The 27,835-nt window shown below is 39.5% G+C and overlaps 1 protein-coding gene across 1 annotated transcript in view; it reads left to right on the top strand.

Annotated features, from left to right (window-relative positions):
- ctnnd2a (catenin (cadherin-associated protein), delta 2a) overlaps nt 1-27,835 on the top strand; it is a 280,447-nt gene that overhangs the window by 26,419 nt on the left and 226,193 nt on the right. Inside the window, exon 2 of the mRNA XM_087176831.1 lies at nt 9,626-9,756. Within this exon, the coding sequence (XP_087032957.1) occupies nt 9,628-9,756 (129 nt within the window). The 5' untranslated portion in view covers nt 9,626-9,627. The remainder of the gene's footprint in view (nt 1-9,625; nt 9,757-27,835) is intronic.

The following is a 27,835-nucleotide window of genomic DNA, read 5'->3' as shown; positions in this document are numbered from 1 at the left end:
CTGGTCAAGTGCACACAGCTAATGATATATAAGGTATCACTTGTTATCTGATGTACAGGATATTTAAAACTCCCAAAGTCAAATTTATATCAAGTCTATTCTATTCAGCTTAATGTACATGTTGCACATTTTATTATAGTATTAGAAACAGGGGGACCTTAAACATGAGTATCATTTCATATAGAACTATACAGGTTTGATAGGCATCAAACTGTATTTGAAATTCAAATTAAATGAAAAGATTAGCATGAGTCAGTTTTAATAAAGCTGACATGGATCACAGCAATAGATAGAGTGCACTTAGTGTAATACGTCATGAACAGCTGTGTGCCTGCGAGTGTCTGTGTGTGCTCAAATGTGTGTGTCTTTCCTTGAATGATTGTGGGTTCAAGAGACACCCCATCAGAAACTTTAATTTTCAGAGAGTGGCTTTCAGTCATCAAAAATGTGGCCTAATATGCACAAGTAGCCCTCTCATACTGAGCCATAGAAACATTTGTCTTTTAAATGTATACCGTGTATTAGCTCCTTTTAGGCCAATTAAACCATGTAAAAGGAAGCACAGACTGAATACTGACTGTATCCAGAGGACGAAAGTACTATTTTATATGGCAAGATAGAGAACACTTTCCCGTATTTTACATTAACCAGAAACAATCCCCTTAAATTAAAAACTAAATTTCTTATAACTCACACCCAAATACAAAAAGTTATCTATGGATGCAGGGAATATTTACATTAAGTACAGATAGAGCAAATTATTACACTCAAAATTAATCAACAGAGATCATGATATACCTTTAAAAGTGGCAAGTATGTTCAATGACAGAATTACTCTTTGAAGCCCAATGTAGAAATGATGGGCGAGAGATACAAGAATTTGTGGTGTAGGTATTTCATTTTCAAAACAGTCTCTCGGGATGCTGTAAGAGACGGTATTATTATGCGCCAATTTTAATGATGCAATGAAAAGAAGATGCAAATATTTAAACTTTTTATTAGGCATACCTTACACTGTTACATCTGCCAGCCTAGCCTTACCTTTTAAGTTAAATGCCACTGTGTGTGTGTTATTGTATTGCAATGTATGGCTTGCAATATATGACACATTTTCAGCGTTGATATCATTGATCACAACGACAAATTGCAGTAGCCCTAGACTCCATTGACAATCCACTCTACATTCTTCATTGAATGTCCTTGCAATGACCTGTACTCTGAATCAAAGGTACTGTAAAGTTCGTCATACATCCTTCACAAATGTATAATGTGTTCTTAAATGTCTGAATATGATTGTGACTCATGATGAGTTTCAGCGAGGCTGCTAACATTGGGAGAATTTTCAGGAAACAAGAAATCAGTATGACTCTAATGTTCTAGTTTGCAGTGCATATAAATGCATTAGCAAGTCAGAATTTGAGTATGACTTGGCTTGTCATAGTAGGGAAAAGTTCAGGTGTTACTAATAACACTAACTAGGTCTCTACATGGAGTCGCAGGACGCCATGACAGTGGGACCAAGTGCCAGCATTCACAATACCAGGACCCTGAATCAGCTAAATGGAATCCAGACATCGTTAATTTTATTATTTACACCTGCACTTCTTCTACTGTGCCATATCAAAAGTATAGAGGAGGATTCAAACTCTACCTAGCATTGCACATTTCACATCAACAACATTCTTTTGTATAGCCATCACACAATTCTTTCCAACCTAGACTGCATTTCAAAGCTTTGTAAATATTTCAGCATTGTCATTTCCTGTGAAGGGGCAAAAGCATGCTTTTGATTGTATTCCTTAGAGGAGCCACCCACTCAAACATGCTGAGGACAGTTGCTTCCTGATCACGCAATACTTGGGACCTGGCCTGGCGAGACTGAATGCCCAACCTCAATGTATTTTATGAATACCACAATGTTCCGCTCATTTAATATATGAGTAGTTGTCACATAGCATTGTGTATTGGAAGCTAGGGACACAGCTTGTTGTGCAAATTGGCCAGACAATCAAAGCGATTACATCTTAAAATGGAAAGAAAAAGACACTTCACAGAACACACACAAAGGTGTGTGCATGTACTGAATATGTGTGTCTGTATGTGTTTGTGTGGGCACGCACATATTCATGTAAGGTGTGTTCTGCCAGAAGGGAGTATGTGTGAAGGCCTGTCAGGTCAGAATGTGATCATGGGTTAGAGGTGCTAAATTAATCTCAATTGCAGCATATGACATATTTTAATTGGCAACCTAAGGATCTAATGTACGCTAATAGAAAGACAATGCTTATGAATCTTGGAAAATACTGTGGAATGCAACAAAGAAAATTACATAACCACAAATGAATTAACATATTGGATTGAATGATGGACAATGGTAACAGCATAAGTGAGGGAAGCAAACCTGTGGATCAACACAGTCTCAGTCATCTCTATACATTGGCATGACTTCAAAGTGTCATACCTTTCCTGTGTGGCGTGGTTGCAGCGCCCCTGCAGTGTAGTTGCCGTTACGCAGTATCCACCGACTCTGCTCCAGCCACATAAAATCCAAAATGCTGCTGTCTTTTCTACCATCAGGTGTTGTAAAGTTGCTCCCTCATCACTTGCTACTCTATGTTGATGCAGAGAGGAGACCAAAAGTAGCTTGTGAATTGTCTCAACAGATTTCAAATTGTACAGGGTGATAAATACACAGCCTTACATACCATTTTACACAGGGTGTCAGTCAAATATCAGGTTCTATAAACTAAATTTTAAACAATAATACAGCAGCAAACCACTATTTTCTATCCAAAGGTATAGTGAAGTAATGGCGTTCTGAGCAGACACCCTCCTTGTATGTGCTGTAATCTGTTTCGCTGTTTTGGTAGTGGGTCTTGCAGCCTGTGCATGCTAGTGCATGTCTGTGCGCAGGTTAGTACAGATATATAAATATCCTCCACTGAAGAAACTGCAGTTTCGTCTTAAAAGGTATCTGATGAAGAAAAAGATAAAACCAGTGCACAAGTTCAAAAACTGTTTCATTTGTATGTCTGCCCCAGTGGAAAAGTTAATTTTTCTGACCATGGAGCAATACTGGTCTGGCTTTACCGTGAAGGAGAACACTACGAGCTGCTAAAAGGCTCCAGCTGGCTTACTGCCAGCATTGATGTGGAGCATATAATGGCAATGCTAGCGTTGGCTAATGGTCGTGGCTGGATTGTTTTTTGTTGGCTATCGTGTACACAAGTTAACTTATTCAGCTGTGCTATTTTGCTGTGTGTTTGTGTAACACATTACTGACTGAAAACATGAAAAAAGGGAGGAAGCTGGGGATTGTGGCCGACGAAGCATTTGTTTTAGTCAACAAAACTTGGTCGTCACTGCCACTAGATGTTGCACTAGACCACCAGCACCTCAAAGAACCTTTAAACATGGTACCACAAATCAAGGAAATATTAAAAAAATGTATTAGTTAGTTAGTATTAACTGTAGAATTACTGTTTCCGAGGCATACCTTTTGTCAGCGCTCTCATCATTTCTGTCCTGCATTAAAACTTAAGGCATTATATACAGTTAAACTATGAAGTTCTTTTTTTACTTTACCTCTAGTGAGGGGCATGTATTGCTGTGAGATGAAATGTTTTACACAAAATGTGATTCAGTTCATATATACAGTTGAAACCAGAAGTTTACATACACTGTATAAAAAGACACATAACCTTTTTTTTCTCACTGTATGACATTAAATCAGACTAAACTTTTCCTGTTTAAGGTCAGTTAGGATTACTAAAATTATTTATATTTGCTAAATGCCAGAATAATGAGAGTGAATTTTTTAGACAATTTTTTATTACTTTCTTCGAAGTCAGAAGTTTACATACACTAATATTACCAAGTCTTTAAACAATTTGGGAAAGCCCAGATGATGATGTCATGGCTTTGAAAGCTTCTGAAGCTTCAACATTTGAGTTAATTACAGGCACACCTGTGGATTTATTTTAAGGCACACCTCAAACACACTGCTTCCTTGTGTGACATCATGGGAAAATCAAAAGAAATCACCCAATATATCAGGAAGAGAACTGTGGAATTCCACAAGTCTGGTTCATCCTTGGGTACAATTTCCAGATTTCCTGAAGGTGCCACATTCATCTGTTCAAACAATTATACACAAGTATAAACACCATTGGAATGTCCAGCCATCATATCGCTCAGGAAGGAGACGGGTTCTGTGTCCCAGAGATGAACGTGCTTTGGTGCGAAATGTGCGTGTCAACCCCAGAACAAAAGCAAAAGACCTTGTGAAGATGCTGGCTGAAGCTGGTAAGAGAGTGTCATTATCCACAGTGAAATGAGTCCTGTACCGACATGGGCTGAAAGGCCACTCAGCGAGGAAGAAGCCATTACTCCAAAATCATGAGGAAAGAACATTATGTAGAAATATTGAAGCAACACACTCAAGACATCAGCCAGGAAGTTAAAGTTTGGGTGCAAATGGGTCTTCCAAATGGACAATGACCCTAAGCATACCGCCAAATTAGTTACAAAGTGGATTAAGGACAACAAAGTCAATGTTTTGGAGTGGCCATCACAAAGCCCTGATCTCAATCCTATAGAAATTTTGTGGGCAGAGCTGAAAAGGCGTGTGCGAGCAAGGCGGTCTACAAACCTGACTCAGTTCTGTCAGGACGAATGGGCCAAAATTCCAGCAAACTATTGTGAGAAGCTTGTGGAAGGATACCCAAAACGTTTGACCCAAGTCATACAGTTTAAAGGCAATGCTACCAAATACTAATGAAATGTTGGTAAACTTCTGACTTTGAAGAAAGTAATAAAAAATTGTCTAAAAAATTCTCTCTCTCATTATTCTGGCATTTAGCAAACATAAATAATTTTGGTAATCCTAACTGACCTAAAACAGGAAAAGTTTAGTCTGATTTAATGTCAGACAGTGAGAAAAAAAAGGTTATGTGTCTTTTTATACAGTGTATGTAAACTTCTGGTTTCAACTGTATGTATATGTACACATCCTGTTGAGTCCAGAAACAGAATTTCTAGGAGACAGGGTTGTTGTTTCACAGCAGCCAAACTCTAAGGGACTATAGGAACAAAAGACAGCTGTCTCTCCCTCCCCTAATATTGCAAGCTGTAGGCTACAGTATACTTTTTACAGATTGGTGATGCAAAAGCATAAAACCATGATAAACCACCATTAAAGGTTATTTTTTCTCTGCCACATATTATGATGATATGACATCACATTAGCCACAATGGGTGGAGTAGATCTGTGAGAAACTCTGTATTCTGAGCACCTCTTACATTATACTGTAACACATGTCATGCTGTGACACAAATGCACTGCAACTGCTTTGCTCTTGTTGTGCTAGGATGCGACACTGTAAATTGTGTATGTTTCGATATCCATCAATCTTTAGGGTTGAGTTGTTGTTATTCATGAGTAGCAGAAATCTGTAATGTACACAGAGGGAGATGCAGTGGTTCCTTGACTGTGATTGGTTGTCTTCTTTGCAGACTGTAAATTTGTGAAGAAATTAGTAGGAGTAAAACTTCAAACAGTGATGTGCACTTTTTCTTTTGTTTACACTTTGTTCTCCCAGGAATTCTACGAAACACTAAGTCCTCTACCGTGCTGCCAGAAACAGGAGGCTTTGTCTGAGCTTTTCATGTCTTATCTAGGCCTAGGCCAAATTAAATGTCAGGCCATCATTCCTGCTCAGTTCAACAGGAAGCTGCACACAACTCATATTAGCCATAATGTGCTACAGTTAAATGTGTCCCCAGAGCTACAAAAGCCGCCTCTAAGCTGAGGTTCCCGTTACGTTGTACCCTGCAGGACATAACACATCTATTCAATAGCAGCTTAACTGTGCCTGCTGACAATAGCCTGAGAAGAATATTGGGGTGATGGAGTATTGTGACATTTTATGGTGAATGTGTTGGTTCTGGGATTATCTCTGAAGCAGCCAATATACAGTGAGCCAATGGCAATTTGCAATTTTCTCAGCACAGCACCTGCCTGGACACTAATCACAAAGGGTTTGTGCCTTCTCAATACATGATCACTGGCTTCCTCAGAAAATAAATGGTTCACAATGATGTGCATTGTTATATACCGAGGCTCCAAAATTGCATTTGTGCTGGGTTTGGATTAAGGTTTTTTTTTCTTTTAGTGATTCAGATGATTCAGTCTACAAGAATGCACTTATTAAAATCACTCAAACCTTGCTTTGCTTGCTGAATGCAATTGTATTTGTTGCTTGTATTTGCCAGTTTACTAAATAGTGTGAATAATGTGTCAGAAAGCAGTTGGATAATAGGGGTTATCTTATGAGCCAATGCCACAAGGCACTGTTCCTCAGTGTCAGTAAATGCAAAACAACCACTTGGAAGGCAATAATGAATAGAGTTCAGTTTTTTGTCTACATTTATTCAGAGTCAAACAGTCAACTTTTTCAAATTTTCCTAGAAGTAAAAAAAGCACACAGCCAGTGGGTACAGACATTGCGACTTTTCATAACCTGGTATAACTGGTAATGACCGCATTTCATATAGGTGAGCCAGTTCCAGGGCTGTGGTATTGTGTAGGCTGGTTCTGGCATGGATTCTTGGCACAGCTAAATTGATTAAAGCCATCATTAATGTTATTAGTCACACATGTAATTTTCCTGCCATGAGAAAGGTCTATCATGCCTATTTCAAAATACAATAGGGTTTAGTGTCACAAATGTAACTGGATGGTTTGTGAAACCAAAGCCAAACAACCATGTCACAAAACTATTGCCAAAGAACCATAGATTAAATTATTGATGGAGCACATGTTAACATAGGTTCATTCTGTTGTGGCAGGTCAGGGCTCCAGTTCATTGCCAGAGGTGTTTGCTGTTGAAAACAACTGCAGGACTCCACAAAGATGGTGAGATGAGTCTCTCCTCTGCCCACTGACTTGCACATTTGGCTGTCTCATTCAAGAGAAATGCCGCAGTTGGCCAGATGGTGTAATATGGTCTTTGCTGGGGTTCTGTTTGCTTAGGAGCCAAACTCTGGTGACTCATCTTCACTCAGGAGGGGAGATGCCAGACACAGAAGTGGTGTTTGTCAGTGAGAGTGAAAATAACCATATGCAGGCCGTCTCACTAGCATCTTTTATTTACCGACACCACCCTGCCTTGCCTGCAGTCTGTCTGCTGGCTAACTGAGTGGCTGATAGACTGACTGGATTTTTGATTTGTAGGCTGTCTGAATCTTACTGTCTTTTTTAAGATAAGTGATTTGCTTGATGCTAATGGCTCACTTGCCATCAATGTCTATCTGATTAGTCAGTTACAGAATTATGGTAAAATTATGTTATTTTACATTATGTTATGTAAATCACAATCAACACGCAACTTGCTTTTTTGTGAGACAGCAGCAATTGTAAAATGATGCAGGCAGTGTGTGGCATCTTTGTCAACCTTCTTAACCTTAATTACCACAGAACCATGAGATATCTGAGTGTGAAGTGGCATTTCATACCAGTCTAACCTGTCCTCTGCCAAATTTGTTTCAGTTCTGCACCACAAACTATGCCTTACTAATTAGGTCAATGAGGTTTCTAGAACTGGAGCAACCCCAGACCTACAGTATAGGCAGAAAGACAATCTGTGTGTTTTTTTAACTACTGTTTCATCTAGGACTAACCCACAGGCAGTCACACACAAGGAAATGTCAGTTCACGGAGCAGCAATGTCACAAAATCTCTTTGTCATATTAGCTTAAAGGTCCCATATTGCATAAACTGAGATTTCCACGTATTTTTTGACTTCTGCAAATTTGTGATGTCACTACTATACAGTCACTGCTGTTCACCCGAAATCTGCTATATTTTTACTTTTTATTATTCTTATTACTCAGAAAACAGTCAGATCAATAAGATCAATCAGATAAATTCTGTGAGGCATGGTTTTTGGTTATTAAAACCACAAAGGTATCTACTTATGGATATCAAAACTTACACTGGAAAAGTGTAAAATATTGGACCTTTAAATAAATAACTTGTCAGACAGTTGTTCAGGGTTTGTGTATAGCATATGATATCTGTAGTTGGTCATCTCTTTATTGGTAAAATATTAGGAATATATGTAGACATGGAGCAGAAAATAAGATTCTAGTATATCTTTTTGTAGCATTCAAAATACTGGTTCCTGTGGTGGAGCATATTATAGAAAGAAGTGTCAAATGATGCATCTGTTATCACTCCCAGTGTATCCAGACTTACAATGCGGATTTATCCATGCAGGACTGATGTTAATTTGTTACAGTTGGTGACGTGGTGTTTGATGAAGGTCAGAGACCCAAACATCATACCTTCCTCTTAAAGTGAATCCTTGTGAGAGAGACTCATCTCTTTCAGATGAACTGTCTGTTAGAGACACTCATGACTTTCCTGTATTCTGATGAAGTCATTTAAATCATGATGAGTAGGGCATCTCATTTTAATGAGTCTACAAGGATCTCTATTTGTGAGGTGACATACTGGCAGTGACACAGGTGAGAGGTGTGACTCTGTGTGTGTGTGTGAGTGGGGATGTTGGAGACTAATTGCTGTTTGCAACTAGCATCCAGGCTTTGCTCTCATTAACATGCCACAAGCACCCACTGTATCCACAGAATTGTAGAATCAGGGTGGTGGACATGTTTAAAGGATTGGTTCCACCTGATATTAAATGCTAGACTCCCTTTTTAGCCAGACTAGTGTGAATGAGAGAAAATAACTTTGCAATTTGTATCCCCAACTTTATTAGATCATTCAAGCATGGTTTATCTATAATTGCACTATTTCCCACAACATAAAAGTCACAGCAGTATTGCAAATGGTGCTGAGGGGAACAAATACAAATAATGTTATTAAAAAAATTGGTGTAAAGCAAAACAAACAAAAGTTCTGTAGTTAAAAAGACCATCATTTTTCGTGCAAGTTCTAAGCAGATTTATGTATTTCTTTGTAATTTACATCATTGATAATAACAAGCTTGTAAAGTGTTATTCAAAAGTGCCTTCATTTCCTCCATGAACTGTATGTCAGCTGGTCACCATGTTGATGTTACTATACCAAACTACAAGCTAAAATACATAAACTAAACTAGCTAACTCCCTGTTGTTTTTAGAATACCACATGCACCTCTCTCTTACATCTCATGCAGTGTCTTCCTCCATGTCTCCCCTACACCTCCTCTGTCTCAGTTTTTATTTGTAACTAATGTTTTAGAAAACTGAATTCAGTTTTTGCTAAACTGAGATTCAGGTTTTTTTTTTTATTCACTACAAGTGGCCTCAACTATACATCAGAGAGGTGAAAATTAGTATTCTTCATTTGTTAGCCTATTTTTTCTTCTTTGTCCTACATTGTTGCTATAATAATGCTACTCCAAATCAAAGTGTAATCAAAAGGATAATCTGTCACAGAGGCAAGGTGGCAGCGTATAGGTCTCTTCTATTCTAAAGTAGATTTCTTGAGCTTACTGTAGGCTTTAGAACTGGATTGACATTGATATGACCCGTTTTTACTCAGCTCTATTTCTTCAACGCTGTACTTTTAAAACTGGCTTAACAGTAATGCTTCTTCTTAATGTGTGTTTGATATTAGCAATGCCAGTGCCAGAGCAGCCTGCGGAGCAAGAGAAGGGGGCCATGGTTCCCCCTGTGATGCCAGCCTCCAATGGAGACAGATCTGAGACAGAGACGACCTCTTCCATCCTTGCCTCTGTCAAAGAGCAGGTAGGCACTCTTCCATGTACATATGTCAAACCTGAATTGTGTTTACTTCGACAAGAAGCTTTTGCTTTCCTCTCTTTCTCTCGCTCTTTCTACTTCTCTCCCCTCATAGCCCTTGAACAGCTTGCTATGAGGAGGGTCAGGAGGTTGTCACTGTTATTCAGGGAAAAAAGGCGCTCTGCTGTTTTAAAGTGTTTAAAAGAAAGGAAGATTGATTGCTGCCAAGGGAATGCAAGAGTTTAATGGATGGAAATGATGGAGATTATGGGGCGAGAGCTGTAGCCAAGAAGGCATAATTGAAAAAGTCATTAAAATCAAGGCCATTACTCGATGGGGAGCATTGAAAGGTGGCTGCAGTGCTTCAAAAGGACATGGCCAAGATGCTGCCTGCTTTCAGGTTAGCATAAACAATGGGGAAAGAGGGAAGGACAAGAAGACATGTAGAGATGGGAGAGGCAAATGCAAGTCACGGGTGAGTGAAAGAGGAGGAAGATGGGTGCAGGACAATAATAAGTGACATGTTTTCCATTGGAAGTTACTGAGGTAAGATGTTGGGCTGAGGAGGGGAGGGATGAGAAAACAGAAAGGAAGGAGACCAAAAGGAAATGATGGGAGGCGAAGTAGCGCTGCGGGTTAGATTTGTGCAGGTGGCACTTCTGTACAAAAATGTTGCATTTAAGATTTAACACACAGTATATTGAAATATACAATAAAACAAAAAAAAAAAACACATCAAAATACATTACAAATCCCCCTGAAAAACACCTCAGGTTCACACTACTTCCATTTGGTGATTTGTGTTTAGCCTTGGACTTATCCGTTTGTGTAATGCAGTGTTGTTTCATGTAATACACCACAGATTTATCATTTTGCCTATCTAGACTGACTCTACAGCTCTCTTTCATTTAATACCACAAAATATTCCATTTACCCTTACCAAATGAAGGACAAGTGCTGATGGTAATTTAAGCTTTTTTCCCCCTTGCAAATGGCATTCATTTGTTTTGTTTTTTTTCCATCAGAGAACCTCTCAGTGCTCTCACATTACTGAATCAGTGAAGCAAGCAGGGTTTAGTCAGATCCATGTACTGGACCAATATTTGAACCGGCAGCTCTACCGTCCTGTTGGGAGAGCAAATGTACAGGAGGAAATACATCACAGAAATGTAGCCGTTGTTGAAATCGTATTTTCTTCTGCAGAGTGACATCTCAACAAACTTCTCCCCTGAGGAAAAAATGTTTTCAAAATTTAAAATTAGTTCCTTGTTCGGTCACCAGAAGGAAACGGGAATGGCTTTGCATTCAAGTTTTCGAGTGGAAATATGAGTTTGTTACAATAAGCTTTATCAGCTCTACATAGAAGCACAGTGGAAGTGACTGTTGGAATGTATTTTTTTCCCCCATCAGAAAATGTTTCAGGGCTCTCACATTACTGATTCACTGAAGCATACCTGATTTAGTCAAATCCATGCAGCTTTACTGATCCACACCATACTAATGCAACATTGATACAGGGTAGTAGGTTGAAAAAAAACCCCACACCATATACTTTACTCTATTGCTGTGGGGATTTTCATCATTTTTCTTCAACCAAACATTTTTATATACAGTTTAAAGAAATGCAGTATACAGTCTGTTCCTCTTTCTTCTCTTTGGAGACATCTGTGATGCAATTGGGGCACATTAGGTACCAAGAAGAATAAATCTAAACCTTCTGCTATAGAGCTGCTCACCTCCATGTCTGGTGTTGAGGAAAGAAATAAGACATGCTTGCTGACGTGTCCTTGAGCAATGTATTTGGCCAGCAGTAGAAGACAGTAGCTGTACTGGATACGTACCAAATATGAGTGGTTAAACTACTGTTGGGTCTGAGCTCTACCTCATGAGCTGGACACCAAATATGTTGGATTTCGGTTGTCTATCAATTAATTGGCTATCATAAATTAAGAAAAATATTAATATTAAAAATATAAATGTTAAATAATAACTTTAAAATTAATTAAAGTCCTCGGGGCACCAGCCTAAACTAATAGGCAAGATAGCCAATATGGTTTTAGTCTCAATTTATTACCATTAATCTGGATCTCTGATTAACCATTAGCTTACTAACTATAACCAAATTACCATATCAACAGTAAGTTAAAGTTGAAGGATTGGAATTCTACCAAGTACAGGTTGGCAATATTCACAACATTAAACACACCAGTAGTTATACTTAGAGGCATTTATTTACAATGGAGCAGAGTAAAACACAATGTCTAATCTAGTATATACAAGTGTGTGTGTGTGTGTGTGTGTGTGTGTGTGTGTGTGTGTAGGGATATGTGTGTGTGTTTGTGGGGACACAAACAAAGGCAAGATGGGCGATTCAAAGTGGTCACTGTGACAACATGACCTGAACAAAGAAGACTACACAAGATAGCGGTAAACAAAGAAACTACTCAAAATGGCCGCTGAGACCACCTGGTGTGTGTGTGGAGGGAAGGTGTGAGTTTCTTTGTTAGCCTAGCTCATGTAATCTAAAGGTACCAGGTTAGAGGGAGGAGGTTAGCTTCATGCAGGTTCTAGAACTGAGACGTACTGCTATGTGTGTGTGAACATACGAGTACCTGATTAACTGTATGACTGACCACAACCTAAGCAAACATTACAACAACAAGACATCAATCAACAAATACATTAACAAGTTAAGACTTCTGCTTAGCTATGCTGTGCTATGCTGTGCTGGGAAAGGTTAGGCCCAGTCAGTTAACGTCACCCAGTCCTTGGAACAAACAAAGAGGTCCTTTCCAGTGTTGGTGTAAAGTCCAGTGAGTTGGGAGGTTTCCTGGTGGAGTAAAGTCCTTTCTGGCTGTGTTGCTTTGCTGTTATCTCATTTGTTCTCCTCACAGAGTTAGCTGTTCCATGCTAACTCTGCTATGAATCCTGTTGCTTGGAAAATCAGCTGGCCTTGTGTCGTAGCTGCTGATTCTGAAGAGAATTTGGTTCACTCTCAGTTAATCCGAAGCAGGTCGCTGCTGTTGAGGAGAAGAGCGTTTGCAGGCTACTGTGAGCAGGCCGGCGAGAGAGCTGGTTTCTCAGGTAGCAAGGCTGACCTGGGCTGGGGCCTTTTTGCCTTTTGAAGATCCGAGAAGAGAGAGCAGGAGCTGCTCTCCAGAGCAAGCCAAGAAGAGAAGAGAGAGAGAAGAGGGCCAGAGACCTGGTTTTGTTTGGTGACACCCTTGGGGGTCACATGTCACACGCTGACCCACACTGGCTGGCCAGTAAGGTCCGTGGGGGGGAAGGGTCGTCCCTAGGTGCGAACGGTGAGGAACTGTGGAGTGTGAGTTCCTTTGTCCAGTGGAGCAAAGAAACATCTGGTCTCTTGAATGATGAGTCCCAACACTACTCAATAGGATTCACATGCAGAAAACCTGCTCTCTGCATGAGTAATGTTTCAGAAAGTCACAGCCATTTGAAATTGTTAGTAAACTTAACAGATTAGAAGGGAAGCTATTATTTCTCCACAAACCTATTGTATTAATGTGTCCTTATGTTAACATCTTAAATATAGAGCATTGATTTTTATTTAATTGATTTCTACTCAGTTCACAATTTGTGGCTTTTTGTTTGCACAACAGGTACATGTGTGCTTGCAAGTGTAATACATGCGTGACGCAAATGTGTTAGAAAAGGTTAACTCTAAATATAGCTCTCACACTAACATTTTCTGTCCAGGTGTGTATGCCTGTGTGTGTGTCCCTGCAGCTGAACATGTAATACTGATAATAATGATGTTGAAAAAATTTTACCACACCTTCACTTTTCAAAACTCAAGTCACAAAGTGCTTCACAGTGATGTCAGTGATATAAAATCACTGACATCACTGACTTCTAGAAAATGGATTAATACGGAACACAGAGACAAATAAAATAAAGTAAAAACTCAAATAAAGTCAGGATAGGCTCTTCAATAAAAGTGTGTTTAGAAGGGATTTAAAAGAGGTCACTGACTCGGCATGTCGTTCTCCAAGGTGTGTGTGAGTGTGGGGGGTGGTGATGGTTAGGATTTTTAAAGGATGTCAAGAATTAAATACAATTAGAAACTGGACTCATAGGTTTATGAGAGTTTTAAAGCTTTGAGATTACTTCTTATTTGCTGCTGTCTTTGCCAGTTAGCGAAAATCCAGATTAAAGGATGGATCTTCAGTATAGTTGAGGTGGGAAAAGCATGTTGATACTTCTTAATTTCCCCTTAAATTACAAATTTTTCATGTTTTCCCTTAATCCATCAGATTTTCCCCCCTTCCTCTACACAAAAAACATCCATCCTATTATTAAAATCCAAAGCTGATTCATATTCAATATGATAGACCTGAACGTTCTTGATTATCTCGGTTCACAGTTCATTCTTAATGTGCCCCCATGTGATGTTCTTCCTTCTATTTTGAGTGACCACTGATGACTGCAAAACTCACTAGATTAGATGGATTGGATAAAATGAGTTAGTGCCTTAAGTGTATCTCATAAGACATCTGAGATTCATTCTCTTCTACACTTTCTATTGATTCTGTTTATTTGTGGAAAAACACCTGGTGGCCTGTTAACTCATGGTTCATGGGCACTGGCCCCACTGGTCATAAAGAAAGGTTTGTGCGGGTCCCAAAAGTCAGAGAGGCAACTTGCTACTGGGTGCAAATGCACTACTTTGCTAAGATTCTTGAAATTTAATCAAGATACATGACATTAAAAAGCTTACTAGTTGACCTGTTACTTTTGTTTTGGTGTGCACGGCACTCAGGGGGACAGGGGGTGCCTGGCTTCTTGGGGCTTGCCTGTAACAACAGGTCTGGAACTTGGAATGACCAAGTGTATGTGTACTGCACTTATTATCACTGCTCACTCCCTCTGTTGCCTGGGGGTTGCTGAAGGTGCACCATGTGTCTCCTCTGAAGCGCATTATATACACAGCTACTTTTTTTCTACAGTTGTCAATAAGGACCTTTACCAGGAAGGCACACAGACTTTCGCAGCATTCCCTCAGATTTGACTTCATTAATTATTATTTGGTTTTGAAAACATAAAATTTGTATGGAACTAACAACAGTAATGTGTGGCTACACATTTTTCAAACTTACGCTCTATACTGCACACTGTAGGATTGAGTAGGAACATTCGCAAGTATTATAGTACATTTTTATGTATTGCCCTCTGTGAGTTTCCCCTTTTAAGTTTAAAAAAGCCAGGGGTCAAATTGAATTTGTGTAAATCAGAAAGCTCAACAGGATATCTGCTTCATGCAAAATCTCCAAACTCTCAGATGAATGTCAACTGGCTATCTATTAAATTTTTCAGATTTAAAGACTTCTCTACTGCTGCAGTTGAAGCCAGTTGAGTTTCTCAATATGCTTTGCACTATGTTGCATCATGTCTCAACTTGCCTCAGGAGAGCTCCACTGAGACCAATTTAACCAGTGCTGTTTTGTTCTAGAATCTATCACTTTTCTGCATATTTTTATTTAGCTGGAGTTAATGTCATGCTCTGTTTCTGGAATGTAGCCTGGTAATTCAACCTTGTTTGTTGCTAAATTATAATCTTTATGTTTTCTCATGTATCCCTGATTTTTACATATGATATATTACTGATTCCAACTATAATGAGTTTAATGAAAGATGTTTGCTGTTCTACACACCGTGCAGCCAGTTCATCTTTACTGAGAAAAATAATATGGTTTAAAAGACGTGCTGCTTTGATTTCTATTATTGTTTTCAGATTAACCTTATTGTCATTTGGTGTTACAGGTTGGTGGACAATTATGCTTCCTTTAAAGCCAGAAAATCACAATAAAAAGAGAGACAACAAAGGCTGCAGGGAAAAATGTATCTTAAATTATTATTTAATTAAATTATTAAAAAAAAAAAAAAACTTGGAAGAATATTTTAGGGTGTTTAAAAAAATTCATTGTGTTATCTTCTATTAGATCCTGCTGCATGCTTGACTTAAGAGAGGTCTGGAGCTTTTCATACCTGGACGCTATATTTTAAATAAAATCATATGAGATCTGCCTTTTACGTTGGTTATGTAATTGTCTTGTGCTGTTATTAGTTATTATTGCTCTGACCATTCCATTGCTTCTTACATTTTTCAGTGCTTTATCACGATCCATTTTCCTTCTTTTCCTACCATAAAATTATAGACTCCCACCTGTGATAATGCATATAAGTACAATTTAAATGTTTAATATTGTTACATGAAGTACTCAGTTTTTATGCATGCATGGCGGCGACAGCCAGGGGGCAGAGGCATTATATTTTTGGGTTGTCTGTCCGTCCGTCCATCTGTCCGTCCCATTCTCTTGGACTCGAGGATTAACTGATTAGAATTTGGTGGTCAAATGTCAAGGTCACTGTGACCTGACAAAACACCTTTTCGTACACTAATTATGACAAACAATTTTAACACAAATTTCTAATAAGACAAAATAGGGCTGGGGGCGATAAACTGATAGCAATAATTATCGCAGAATTAATTTCCTCAATAGAAACATTAAAAATATTAAATAAATGTTCGATATGATTGATTTCCATGTTTATAGCACGCCAGTTAGGATGCAAGGTGAGAGGTATAATTGTAGGCCAGCATGTGATATTATTTACAGACGCACACAGTGGCTGACGGGCTTGAAGTTGGAGCGAGTAAGCAAATAAGGTGAAATGAGTGACACCATAGAAGAAGCAGAACACAGCTCGAAGGACAAAGTTATCGTCGACAAGAGAGGCCACTCAACTTCAGTAGTTTGGAGATATTTTGGCTATTTACAGTCTGACAAAAAACAGAGCAATATGCACTGCACACTGTGCCGAAGACATATTCCATCAAAAACAGGCAACACCACAAACCAGTTTCCTCATTTGAAACAATATCACCCATTAGAACACATAGAAAGTAAGAAATTACAAGCCCAAATGAGTTACGAATTAGTGGACCCTCGACAAGCGCCAGGCCAGTACCCAGTGCAAATCTTCGTCTAATTTTATTTTTAGTGTAACCTGCAGTCTGAGCCATGTTACATGTGTGCTGTATCACACTGCAGAACTTAGTTTATATTTACTTTGTTGAGTAAAAAGATTTTAGAATATTTTGAATGTTTGTACCTCAGTTTTTAAATGTTCTGCTGTTTGGCAAGTGTTTGTCAGCTTCTGACTAAATCGAACAGTTTAAAACCACAATTGACTTTCTGGTTTCTTCAACTCATCAGGAGCAAAAATCAGCCTTAGAATTAACAATGTGGCATTTATCGTGATAAATATCAAAATGACTAATATGGAAATTTTTATCACGATAATAGTTTTGGCCATATTGCCCAGCCCTAGGACAACATTATGAAATTATGACAAATGGTCAAAGGTCAACATTGTGACATCATAATGTTCTGCAAAAAAAACTTCTTGTATTATTCAGTGTGACTGAGGAAAGGGAAATTGTGACCGTATTTCATGCAACCTAGCTGGTTGGTGGAGGAAACAACTGAGACAGTAACTACAACTTTTTTTTCTTTGGTTAGTAATTTTGTGGAGAAAAGTCTTGGATGTTTCCGCACTTCTTCAAGGGCACATAGGAAAAGAATGGGAAACAGATGAGATACGTTTTCAGGCCCTGAGTGGTAGCAATATCATAGTTGTTGTGAAATATTAAGTTATAAAAATTTATATTACAGTATGTGATTTGGGGGAAGTTGAGGTAATATGATGTATTAACCAATCTACAAGGATGACTCATGGTGTATGTGCGTTTGTGTGTGGCTTATATGTGGACCTCTAGCAATGTAATTTAGTAATAGTGAAACTCAAGTCCTCATTTATAAGCGTACATGAGAAAAACCCACTGCCTTTAATCTTCAATATTGCATAGTTTTTCTCATTTGTAATATCAAAGTCATCACCATCAGTATTTTTACTAGCAGTCAGAGTTGTAACTGTGGCCATCACTGTCATCATCATTGTCATCTTTGTCATGTACTTCCTCTGCCACAAACAAAAACAGCTGCTCTTCCTGCCTGTTGTTGAACTACACTATGTTCATCCTGTTTGAGTTCGTTGCATGTGAGCTGACAGTGTCCATAAACCACTCAAGTTATCAAGGGTTCACAACTGTTGGAGGCTTTCAGTTTGTGTATTTGAAAGGAGCAAGGTCTCTTTCAGAGCTGAGAGGGTAATGTATTCTATCCTCTCGACTGCAAGACTTCTATTCTTTGTTGGAGTTTGAGTGCATTTCATTGGCCTTTAGAGTGAGCTGAAAACTTTCCTTTTGCTAATATCCTCTCACTAAGCTTGAATACTGCTCTGGTTATTGACTGCATATTATCAACACTTATGTACAGATACAGTCCAAACCTTATAGAAGGTACTTTAAAAGTGATTTTAGTGTTTGTGTGTCGATTACAACTTACTCTGAAATTAAATTTGTGTATGTCATTTGTGTATGTATCCTGCTTTTCTTCCTTACCATCCATCGCTGTCTCTCCTATTCTCTCCCCTTTATCGATGCCCTGTCTAATGCTGGGGTTGACAGCTGTGTTTTGTAGCTGGTATAAATTAACTCTGTCTCAGAGTCAGAACGATGGGGAAGAAATGATTTCTCCCGCACACCCACAACTATCAAATACAGCAGCTGATAAAAAACCTTGTGTCTCCTGGAATTCTTACATGTCATGAACAGGAAAGAAAAAAAAACCTAAAACTCACCCCTTTCAATGATAACCAGAAAATGGTTATCAATAATGTTTTGAAACGGGTTATTTTTGTGGAAACCTAAATCTATGTTACAGAAGAACATATAAACATTCAATTTATGCCGACGAAAGTGGAAATTGTGAGGTTTCCCGATAACAACACTGTGTAAACCTTGCTTTTGACCTGCATAATGCATATGTCACGTTTTAACATACGGCTGGACCCATATGCAGCCAAACATGGGAGTGAGTGCAAAAATGTTTATTAAACAAAAGAACTTACAAAACTGGTGAACCAACTGAGCATGAAGAAGAGCACAATGAACACTGGGGACTAAACACAAAGCACGAGGAAGACAAGGACTTAACTGGTAGACGGGATAACAACCGCAGACGAACCAACCCAGACAAAGGAGAGCACGGAGACTAAATAGACACAAAGGAGGCAAGGGTGATTGAACACAGGTGAAACACATTAGGGCGGGGCAGACATCACCAAACAGGGAAAAAGGATAAAGACGGGAAGTACAAACATCAAGAGACACAAGGAAACTGACTGCAAAATAAAACAGGAAGTGACAAAAATCCAAACAATCTCAAACATAAACATGGCAAACCATGACAGTGTACTTCTTTTTGCTGTGGCAGTGGTTAACTCTGAAGTGACACTGTCATACCACCCTCCAGTCAGAACATAAGGATGGATGCACTGGTTCAAAGCGTTTTGTGCTTTGAACAGATATGCCAGCCCTTCTGCCAGGGGTTTCTAGGCTGAAAATTGGGTTTGGCACCTCTTTCACTCTGTGTGTGTCCTCAGTGTCCTTCAACATTTGTCTCTTTCACCATGCCAGTGTGGGAACAGCTTCTTTAGCCAGGGGGCTGTACATGCTGTGTGTGTATGCTGTGTGTGTGTGCGTGATCAGATTAGTTGCACATGCGCATGTACTATACTGTATGTAAAGTGCATGGTCATCTGTGCATGCAGCATGGCTGTGTGTAGGCCTGTGTTTGCCCGCCTTTGTGTGCTTGGGTAACAGTGTGTAAGTCATGTGGATATGTACACTGTAATCTAAGAGAGGGTTTTCATTTAGGTAGAGAGAAATCACTCAACAACTAAGAAGAAATCGCCAGGCTCTTCCAGACGACGGGAAACATGGATGGTTTTTACACAACCATGCACGCACACACATACAACATACATGCACATATATACAGACACAGATATTTGATTACATTGTGAAGTCAAACCTGCTGTACTGCATTGAGGCAGATTGCCAGGAGTTGCCTTTTAAGTGATTCATTCAGTAGAAAATGGTGCTATATGTGCTATCCAGTCTGTCAGTGTTTTTCTACTCAAAACACAAGTCACTCACAAATTCTAGGTGCAGATTTAATGTATGAGGCCTATTCCTGATGATGACTTATGGCTTTTAGATTAAGATAAAAAGCTACTAAGGTGATGATTTTTATGCAAGCTTGAGTAGGAGGTATGTCCCAATAGCAGTATCCCTTCGCCATTTACTTACTGAGAGAGCATCTGCGGGAGATGTGGGCAGAAAAGGGTGGTGTTCAGCTGCCTCACCCTGGCTCAGAAGTGCTGTGGCTAGAGAAGAATTATTAGTTGGCCTGAAGGCTGTTGTACTATTTGGCACTGTTGTTGTGTGTGTAGTTGAGTGTGTGCATGCCGTGGAGTTTGGGTCTGCCAGTGGTGCTGCAATGTTCCATTTAGTCAACATCACCAAGCCAGCAACCCCCACTGTTCTGTCACCAACATCATAACTGGCAGCTGGCAGGCTACATGCTACTGCAGCTGGCATGCTTTGGGCCAAAGACAGAGAAAGCAACAAGAGACAGAATGAACAAGAGAGAGGAGATGAGACATGAAAATTATATAAGTGTGTGTGTGTGAAGGTGGGTGAGAAACATTAAGAAGATGAGAGGGCACAGGTAAAAGGTGCAGAAGATATGGAAATTAGGAAAATGCTATTGCATGGAAGATAAATTAAATGAAAAAGAGGACTCTAAATAGAGTAAGAGAAGGCATGAGAGAGTGAAAAGAGAGAGAGCTGAGCTTCAGTGGCAGCCATCCAATACCCAGCACTCTGAGACAACTACCAAGCCAGACTTGCCAATTACCATCTGAAGGTCAATCAGTGAAAGTGGAATCACAGTACAATGCTGTTTGTACACTCTCTGTGGCAGGGATAAATGATCCAATACAAACGCTGTAAAACTGCCGGAAAGCTCACAAAAAAAAAAAAAACTTTTTCGAATAAACACCCACAAAGTGAAAACTTTACCATCAAAGCAGAGGAAGAATTAGGGTAGGCTTACAATATACTGCTTTCTTGAAATAGTGTTCCTGCAACCACAGTTTGCGATGGTAGTTTAAAGAAGGACATAATCTTTGCCTCTGTAATGGCACATGTAATGGGAACTCCCTAAGTTAATGAATATACACAGTATTGATTCCTTACTGTATTATCTGAGTAACAACTGCAGCCAGTGTTTCTACCAATGCATACACCATTTTCATTGTGCACTATTTTTTTATATACTGTATATGAATGAGTTGGAAAAATCAAGAATAGTGTAAAGATGGAAAAATCTGTTCTGTGTTACTGTGATACACATAGCCTTCTCAGTTGTTATTAATATTTTACTTATATATGGTCACTTAAGTCATAAAACTGAATGCAAATAATGTAGAGATCTTTCATAGCACTTACTGTATTGAAAGATTATGTTCAGCCGGCAACAGGGACAGTGTCAATGGCAACTGCAAAAAACTGAAAACTGGGTCAAAAGTCTGCAGCTTGCCAAGGTTTCCCACATGATTCTCCAACAAGCCCAGACTCGGTATTAATGTGTTCATTTGTTATGTGTCTGCCTTCCCCTCCCAGAATTATACCTGGTCATTTCTGAAAGATTCAGAATCCTGTAGAACCAGGAAGAACAATGACATTGTTAGACAGGAAGTCTAATGAGGCATGAAATCAATATGTACAATCCTGCCTCAGCCGGAGCATGCTGGGTAATGGAGTGTCAGGAGTGCTTTGGAGCTGTTTTAATCACAGGGACCTTGGAATATCCACTTGTAAACAGGTGGTTACTGCCAAACTACCGCAAACCCCTGAGATGCGTGTGTGGTTGTGAATGTGTATCTGTGATTACTTTTTACATAATTGAAGTAAACTGTGTGTCCATATGCCCGTAGCTGCATGAAACAAAAACAGAGCAGTGAGTAAATTAATTTAGTATGAGTGGGACTGTGAGACCCACATCATAAATTTGGGATCAGAAACCCCCCAGGAACCCCCTCCATACTCCCCTCCGCTTATTCCTTCTCCCTAACCTGGGCTCTGTTTCATTAGCTTTTAACACTGTGACAGAGCCCAATACTGATCCTGCATGTGAAGTAAGAACTCTTCCTGCTAATCACTTAGCCTACACCCTCCTCGATCCCCACCACACTCAGTCCCACTACCATCTGCATGCTAATGCTACCTTAGCCTCGAATCTAGCTCAGGCTTGCATTTCCCCGCATGCTGATGAACTTGTTAGCAAAATCTTGAATGCTAATATTGCAATAGCCGAAGGGCTAATATGCATCCTGAATGCTAATAATATATTGAATTGGAATACCTACTGGTAGCAATGTAACTTTAATGCTAATGGTAACATTTTGCAGACAGCTTTTGTTAACTCTCATTCCTTGAGCAATAAGGATCTGTTGATTACCTGGCAATATGAGGAAATAAACAAGACTTTTCTAGGATGACTGTCAAACCTAACCTCAGCTAATATATTTAATAGAAGGATTGACTTAAAATTTGTTTTAGTACTGCAATTCTCATTTAATCTTTGTCACTACTCTCACTGTGCATGGTGTGAGGTGCTCTCCAGGGCTAAGCAGGTCTAAAGTGATACTGCTGTGCACTGTGGTAATGTTGGAGTGAGCTAGTACCCTGTGGCTATAAACATGGATTGGAAAACTGCACGGTGATGTGTGAGAATAGCATCGATTAATTGAATGTGTCTGTCAGGGGCCTTTGTTTACAGGCCCTTTGTTTGAGTCAGGAGCCAGGGGAGATATTCCTGTTGGATAGAAGTGGAGAAACATTGTTGCTAAGTCCCTATTACACAAAACTACCGCAGACACAGCAGATGCTGTTGAGTGGGTGTTTGAAGGGTACCTTTCCCATCCAGGCTCCACACTGCTTTCACTTTTCAAGCTCCACTGTTTGTGTGGGTTACTACTTCACTGAAGCTCACCGTCTCTCCCACTCTGCTTTTCAAATTTCACTATGCTAATAATACAATGTTATTTATATCTATTAAACAACTATGGCTTTTTTTTTAGCTGACTGAAATCATTATGACTTTTATGTGTGTACTACAATTCAAAAACCGACTTGTTCTTTACACTTGGTGCCACTTCATCTGGTCCTGTAGTCTGGCTGACATGATTAGAAAACATGAGATGGCCCCGTGTGGTTAAGCTTTATCCCTATTTGAGAGGAAATAGGCCTTTCATTCTCCCTGAGTCCCTATCGATCTGAAAATGAGAAAATGGAAAGATTACTGTGTGATGGAAAGAGCCATTAAAGAGCTGGGGAGGCAAAGAGCTTAGAGAATGTCCAAGTATTTATCAGTTGACTGGCATTTTGTATCCTGGGAATGCTTGCTGGTTGTGCATGTGCTTTTGAAAAGTGCCCGGCTATAAAGTTACTGTTTTTCAGTTCAGGGACTGGATCCTTCAAAGCCTGCAGTTTTATAGCCCAAATATGTCATATTGAGATGACAAGGCCTAAGAAAAAAAACTTTGTGAATTTGGCATATCTACCTAAATTTGGTAGCTCCTTCACAGATGGGTGCATGTGGGGAACATACTTTTGCTGAGGGGTGCTGTACAGTACTGTAAATGTGCGCATGATTATGTATGTATGCGCATGCAGTTGGACACTTTCCCGTAACAAATGATACAAGTCATTTTCTCTTCTTCCTGTCCACAACCTGACTGCCATAATCAAGTGACATATGAAATATTTTTTAAAATTAAGCAAACAGTGCAAGACTGAACAGAAACAAATTATATTATTGAGAGGAGATCAACATTCTCCCTTTTATCAGCACAAGCACTGTACATCCTGTTATGTTAAGCTCTGCATCACTTTTTCCTCAGTTAATTACATTCAGTTCAATTTTCTAATTTTTCATAGAAAAAAATACATTTGTTTACACATTCCCTATAGGTTTGACCTTTTTTTTTTTACTACAAGAACAAGTATACCAAAATTATAGACTAACTTACTTTTAATTTAAGGCACCGAATGTGACCTTGCATTCGGCTGTGTGCTGCACAAATACTCTCATCAAAGGCTCAATGTTCAATCTGTTCAAAATGTCCTGATGAACCTGCAGCAAAGCGTGTAAGTCTTTTTTGTGTCATGGTACTGCTTAACCAGGTTTTTAGCCACCAAAGTGAGTAGAATGATCTCTCCGAAGAAGCAACAGACACAGGCAGGCACAGACAAAGTTTCACAGGCTTTTCCACCTCTCACAGACGTTCCTGAGTTTGTGGATGCAATCCCCCCAAAAAATCTGCAATGTCAGGGGCTGTTTTGTACAAAGTATTAGTATACAAGTATTAGGGCCATGGATGAGAAAATGTATGACTGCCACTACAAAATGCCTTGTATAGATGAACTGGTGAAATTGTACTTCAGAATCAGCTTTCTGTTTTGGCTCATAAACACAGTGTAGTTGTAAGCATTAGGACTTTGAAGAGATTATGCCGAAAACTGCGTCTATTCAGAAGGAAAAACCACACAAGCTTGGAAGAAGTGGCCGTGTTTGTGCAAACTGAAATTGCAGGTAATGGACAAATGCAAGAATATCAATAGTTACACCTGCTTGCAATTCACAGGGGATATATTGTATCACAAGACACAATAAGACAACTGATCAAGTTGTTTGATCCTGAAGGTGTGGAGCTCAGGCGGGCAAGGTGTTTGAGACGCAGGCATTACTACAAAAAAGGTCTCAATGCACTGTGGCACATGGATTTGTACGATAAGCTGGAGCCGTATAGCATTGCTGTCAATGGTTGTATTGATGGTTTTAGTCGCTATGTAGTGTAGATGGAGGCCTACAGAACAAACAACGAACCCAAAGTAATATCAGACTACTTCATCTCATCTATTACACGTTTGGGAAGATGCCCGGAGCGGCTGCGTGCTGACAGAGGCACGGGAAATTGGCATGTCGAAAACATTTTTGTGTAGTAACCACACAGATAGTTTTGACCAAAGTTTCATCTATGGATGCAGCACCACAAACCACCGGATTGAATCATGGTGGGGAATCCTGAGAAAACAAAGTGCACAGTTTTGGATGAACATAAACATTTTCCAATCCCTCCACTTCTACGGATTTGAATGGACAGGGGGAGTTGACTTTATTCTCAACATTTCAACTTTATTCTAATATACTATACTCTTATACTAATACTCCTTCGTAGTTTTGAGTCATTTCTCTTTAGTAAGCTCACCCAAAAGTGTGAGTTGCATGTGCAGGCAAAAGTGTGAGTTGCATGTGTCAATGTGACTGGGGAGATGGTAAGCAATGTCATCCAAACCTGAATAGAGGCTGTAACTGTCCAAGATACAGGTTTCATTGTTCATTTTCTACATTTCATATGTGTCATATCATGTGTCAATATAAATTCAATTTAAGTTCATAAGGTAATTAAAATGATAAAAAATGGAATAAATAGTATATTAAAAGGGTAACATGGATAAAGGGGTTTGTTTAAAAATACACAAGTTTAAAAAAATTTTGGTTGTAAACTGGACGCCCTTCATGTAAGGTTTTGTTTTATTTTGAAAAGTAAGAGTCACATGATCAGAATTTGGCTAGGTGCATGACCGTGGCATTGTGGGTCAGCGCAGTGGATCAGAGTATCGTGGTGGGAGAGGAAGAATATACAGCTCCAAATTGACATTTTTTCTGCACATGGTTCAAGAGGTGCGCACAGTAATTGTATTAGATTTATATTTGTGTATATTGTAATTAACATGTTTATATGGACATCAGCTAGAATTAGAAACAACAGAGAGACGTGTACTTCAACTTTTATGTTTTATTTTTTTGTAGTTTTCACGGTGTCATTGGTGTCTTCTGATGTCGTCGAGAGGGAGAGAAATAAATGTTGACATCTGTATGAAGCCTGGCCATCATTGTTGAACCAGTGTAGCTACAGTGAAAACATAATGCCAATGTGGCCAAAAGTTCAGAATAAAGAGCGATGCATGTCCAGGAAAAGAATGGAGGAAGCGCAATAACTGGGGTAGTGTGTGGCTGGAAAAAAACGTAAAGGAAACGACTCGCTGATTCAGGAGAGAAAATGGATCGCGGTCCCTGAAAGTACAGCGACTTCAATAGAGAGCAGCGTTTACAGTGTTTGCAGTGTTTGCCGTCTTCAGGCAGAGGACAGCAGCTCTGCAGCCAGCATTAGGTTTGACAGTGCCACCCCTACAACTTTATGGTCATTTATAAAACTTGAAAGGGAAATATCTCCTGCTTTATATTGTTATTGATGTTTAATGATGTTTGATTTGAGAGTTTAAATGTATTTAATCAAAGGAGTGCATAAGGGGTTTATCTGAGTAAATATTCACTAAAGATCAGTACTTGGGTTGCACTAATATCTACATAGTTGTAAGAGGTTATATGCATATTTAGCAATGATTTGGTGATAGATACAGTACCTTTTCTGAAACATTTACAATGTCAGTACACAGTGAAAACTCACAAGGTGGTGATCTTAGGGAGCAAATTGAGTCCCTCCAAGTAGAGTTGACCAGGTTAAATGAACAATTAAAATCTGAGTCTGATGAACTTGAAAAGGAGAGATTAGAAACACTCATAGGTGATATCCATGCTAAAATAGAAATACAAAAGGCATCAATGATAGAACCTACCTTCACCACCACAATTGAGCCATGTAAATCTTTACGGGAGAGAAAGTTAATCCCAAAAATGCTGGAGCTGAAGCAACAAAAGGCCTCTCAGAGGGAGAGTAAGTTCATCACGCTATATGACAAGTGGAAATAACAAGTTAGAGCCACACGTACTTCATTGCTTCCCTGTACAGACCAGATAACTTAGCTTGTGTGACACCTCTCAGAGTTTTGTATTGCTCCAGTACTTTAAGTGTCTCCAAAAGCCCATCTTGTTGGACACAGTGACAGCAAGTTGCAGACAACATCATCTGCTCCAAAAAGTGACAGAAACAGCGCCCTGCGCTTTGATGGGCTTTGCACAAAATTTAGCTTGTCTGCGACCAGGTGCACCTTCCTTCGACTTAAGTTTTTGTCCACATACTGTAAGCTGCAGGAAAACTGCTCAGATGCACTTACATCAGTGGTTCCATCAGCTGTTAGTCCAAAGAATATGTGCTCCCTCGCCTCAGAAACAATTACTCTCTTGACTGCATAAACAAAAGTTTCTGATATTTCATTTCCAATGGTGTCAGACATCCAGTTGTCTCTTCGCTGCAGCCACTTAAGTGCCCTGGGCAAATCATATGTCTGCTCCATTATTAGCTGCCATAAAACTCCATCCTGATGGCTGTGCCCCCACAGTGGAAGTCCCTTGTGTCCAAGGAATTTTATGGATCTTAAAAGCAGGTCCCAAACTTCCTGGCAATTTTCTGGTCTTTTTCAGCTTGTTCAGAAAGCATTGTGGTTATAGGTCTGTGGCTGAGAGATGACAGCATTCTCACTGATTCCAGATGCATGTCAGATGGATCATGATGGGTAAACTTGGTGGTCGTCTTACATCAGTTGCAAAATACTCCACCCTTCTTTCTTACCTTGCAGCAAACATAGCAAAAAACACTGTTTTTATTAGACACGTAGTGCAGCCACTCCCACTTCCTGGCAGAAATGATCGATCAAATGGTTCTTTCCCAAATCTCCGTGCCGGAAAGCTTGAGTTTGGCTGACATGGCTCAAATCCAGCAGTGGGTGATACAGATGCCGCCTGAGTTGCTAACTCTTGCATTAGTGAATGCAGATACTCCTGGTCTTGAACTGCTCCTGCAGCAAAAGAGCTTGGTATGGTGGAGGACGATTGAGCAGTAGACACACTTGCAGATACACTCATGCAGCCACTGGACATTGCATCCTCTTGTTCTGTTTCTATTTTGGTTGCTTTCAAGCTTTTTGTGAAAAGATTCGCTATTCTTTTCTGTGGAATTGATTAGCTCGCGATGCCGCCAAATCTATCCTCCTCACCTTTGGCTGATCCCGACCCTTACACTTTGACCAGAAGTGAATTCATTATATTTGTGCATTTAGAATTAT

The sequence above is a fragment of the Seriola lalandi genome, unplaced genomic scaffold, assembly GCF_002814215.2.
Source record: "Seriola lalandi dorsalis isolate HSWRI2012SDOR001 ecotype SW California unplaced genomic scaffold, Sedor1 jcf7180002054570, whole genome shotgun sequence".
Classification (NCBI taxonomy): domain Eukaryota; kingdom Metazoa; phylum Chordata; class Actinopteri; order Carangiformes; family Carangidae; genus Seriola; species Seriola lalandi.
This window is presented reverse-complemented; position numbering and strand designations above follow the sequence as displayed.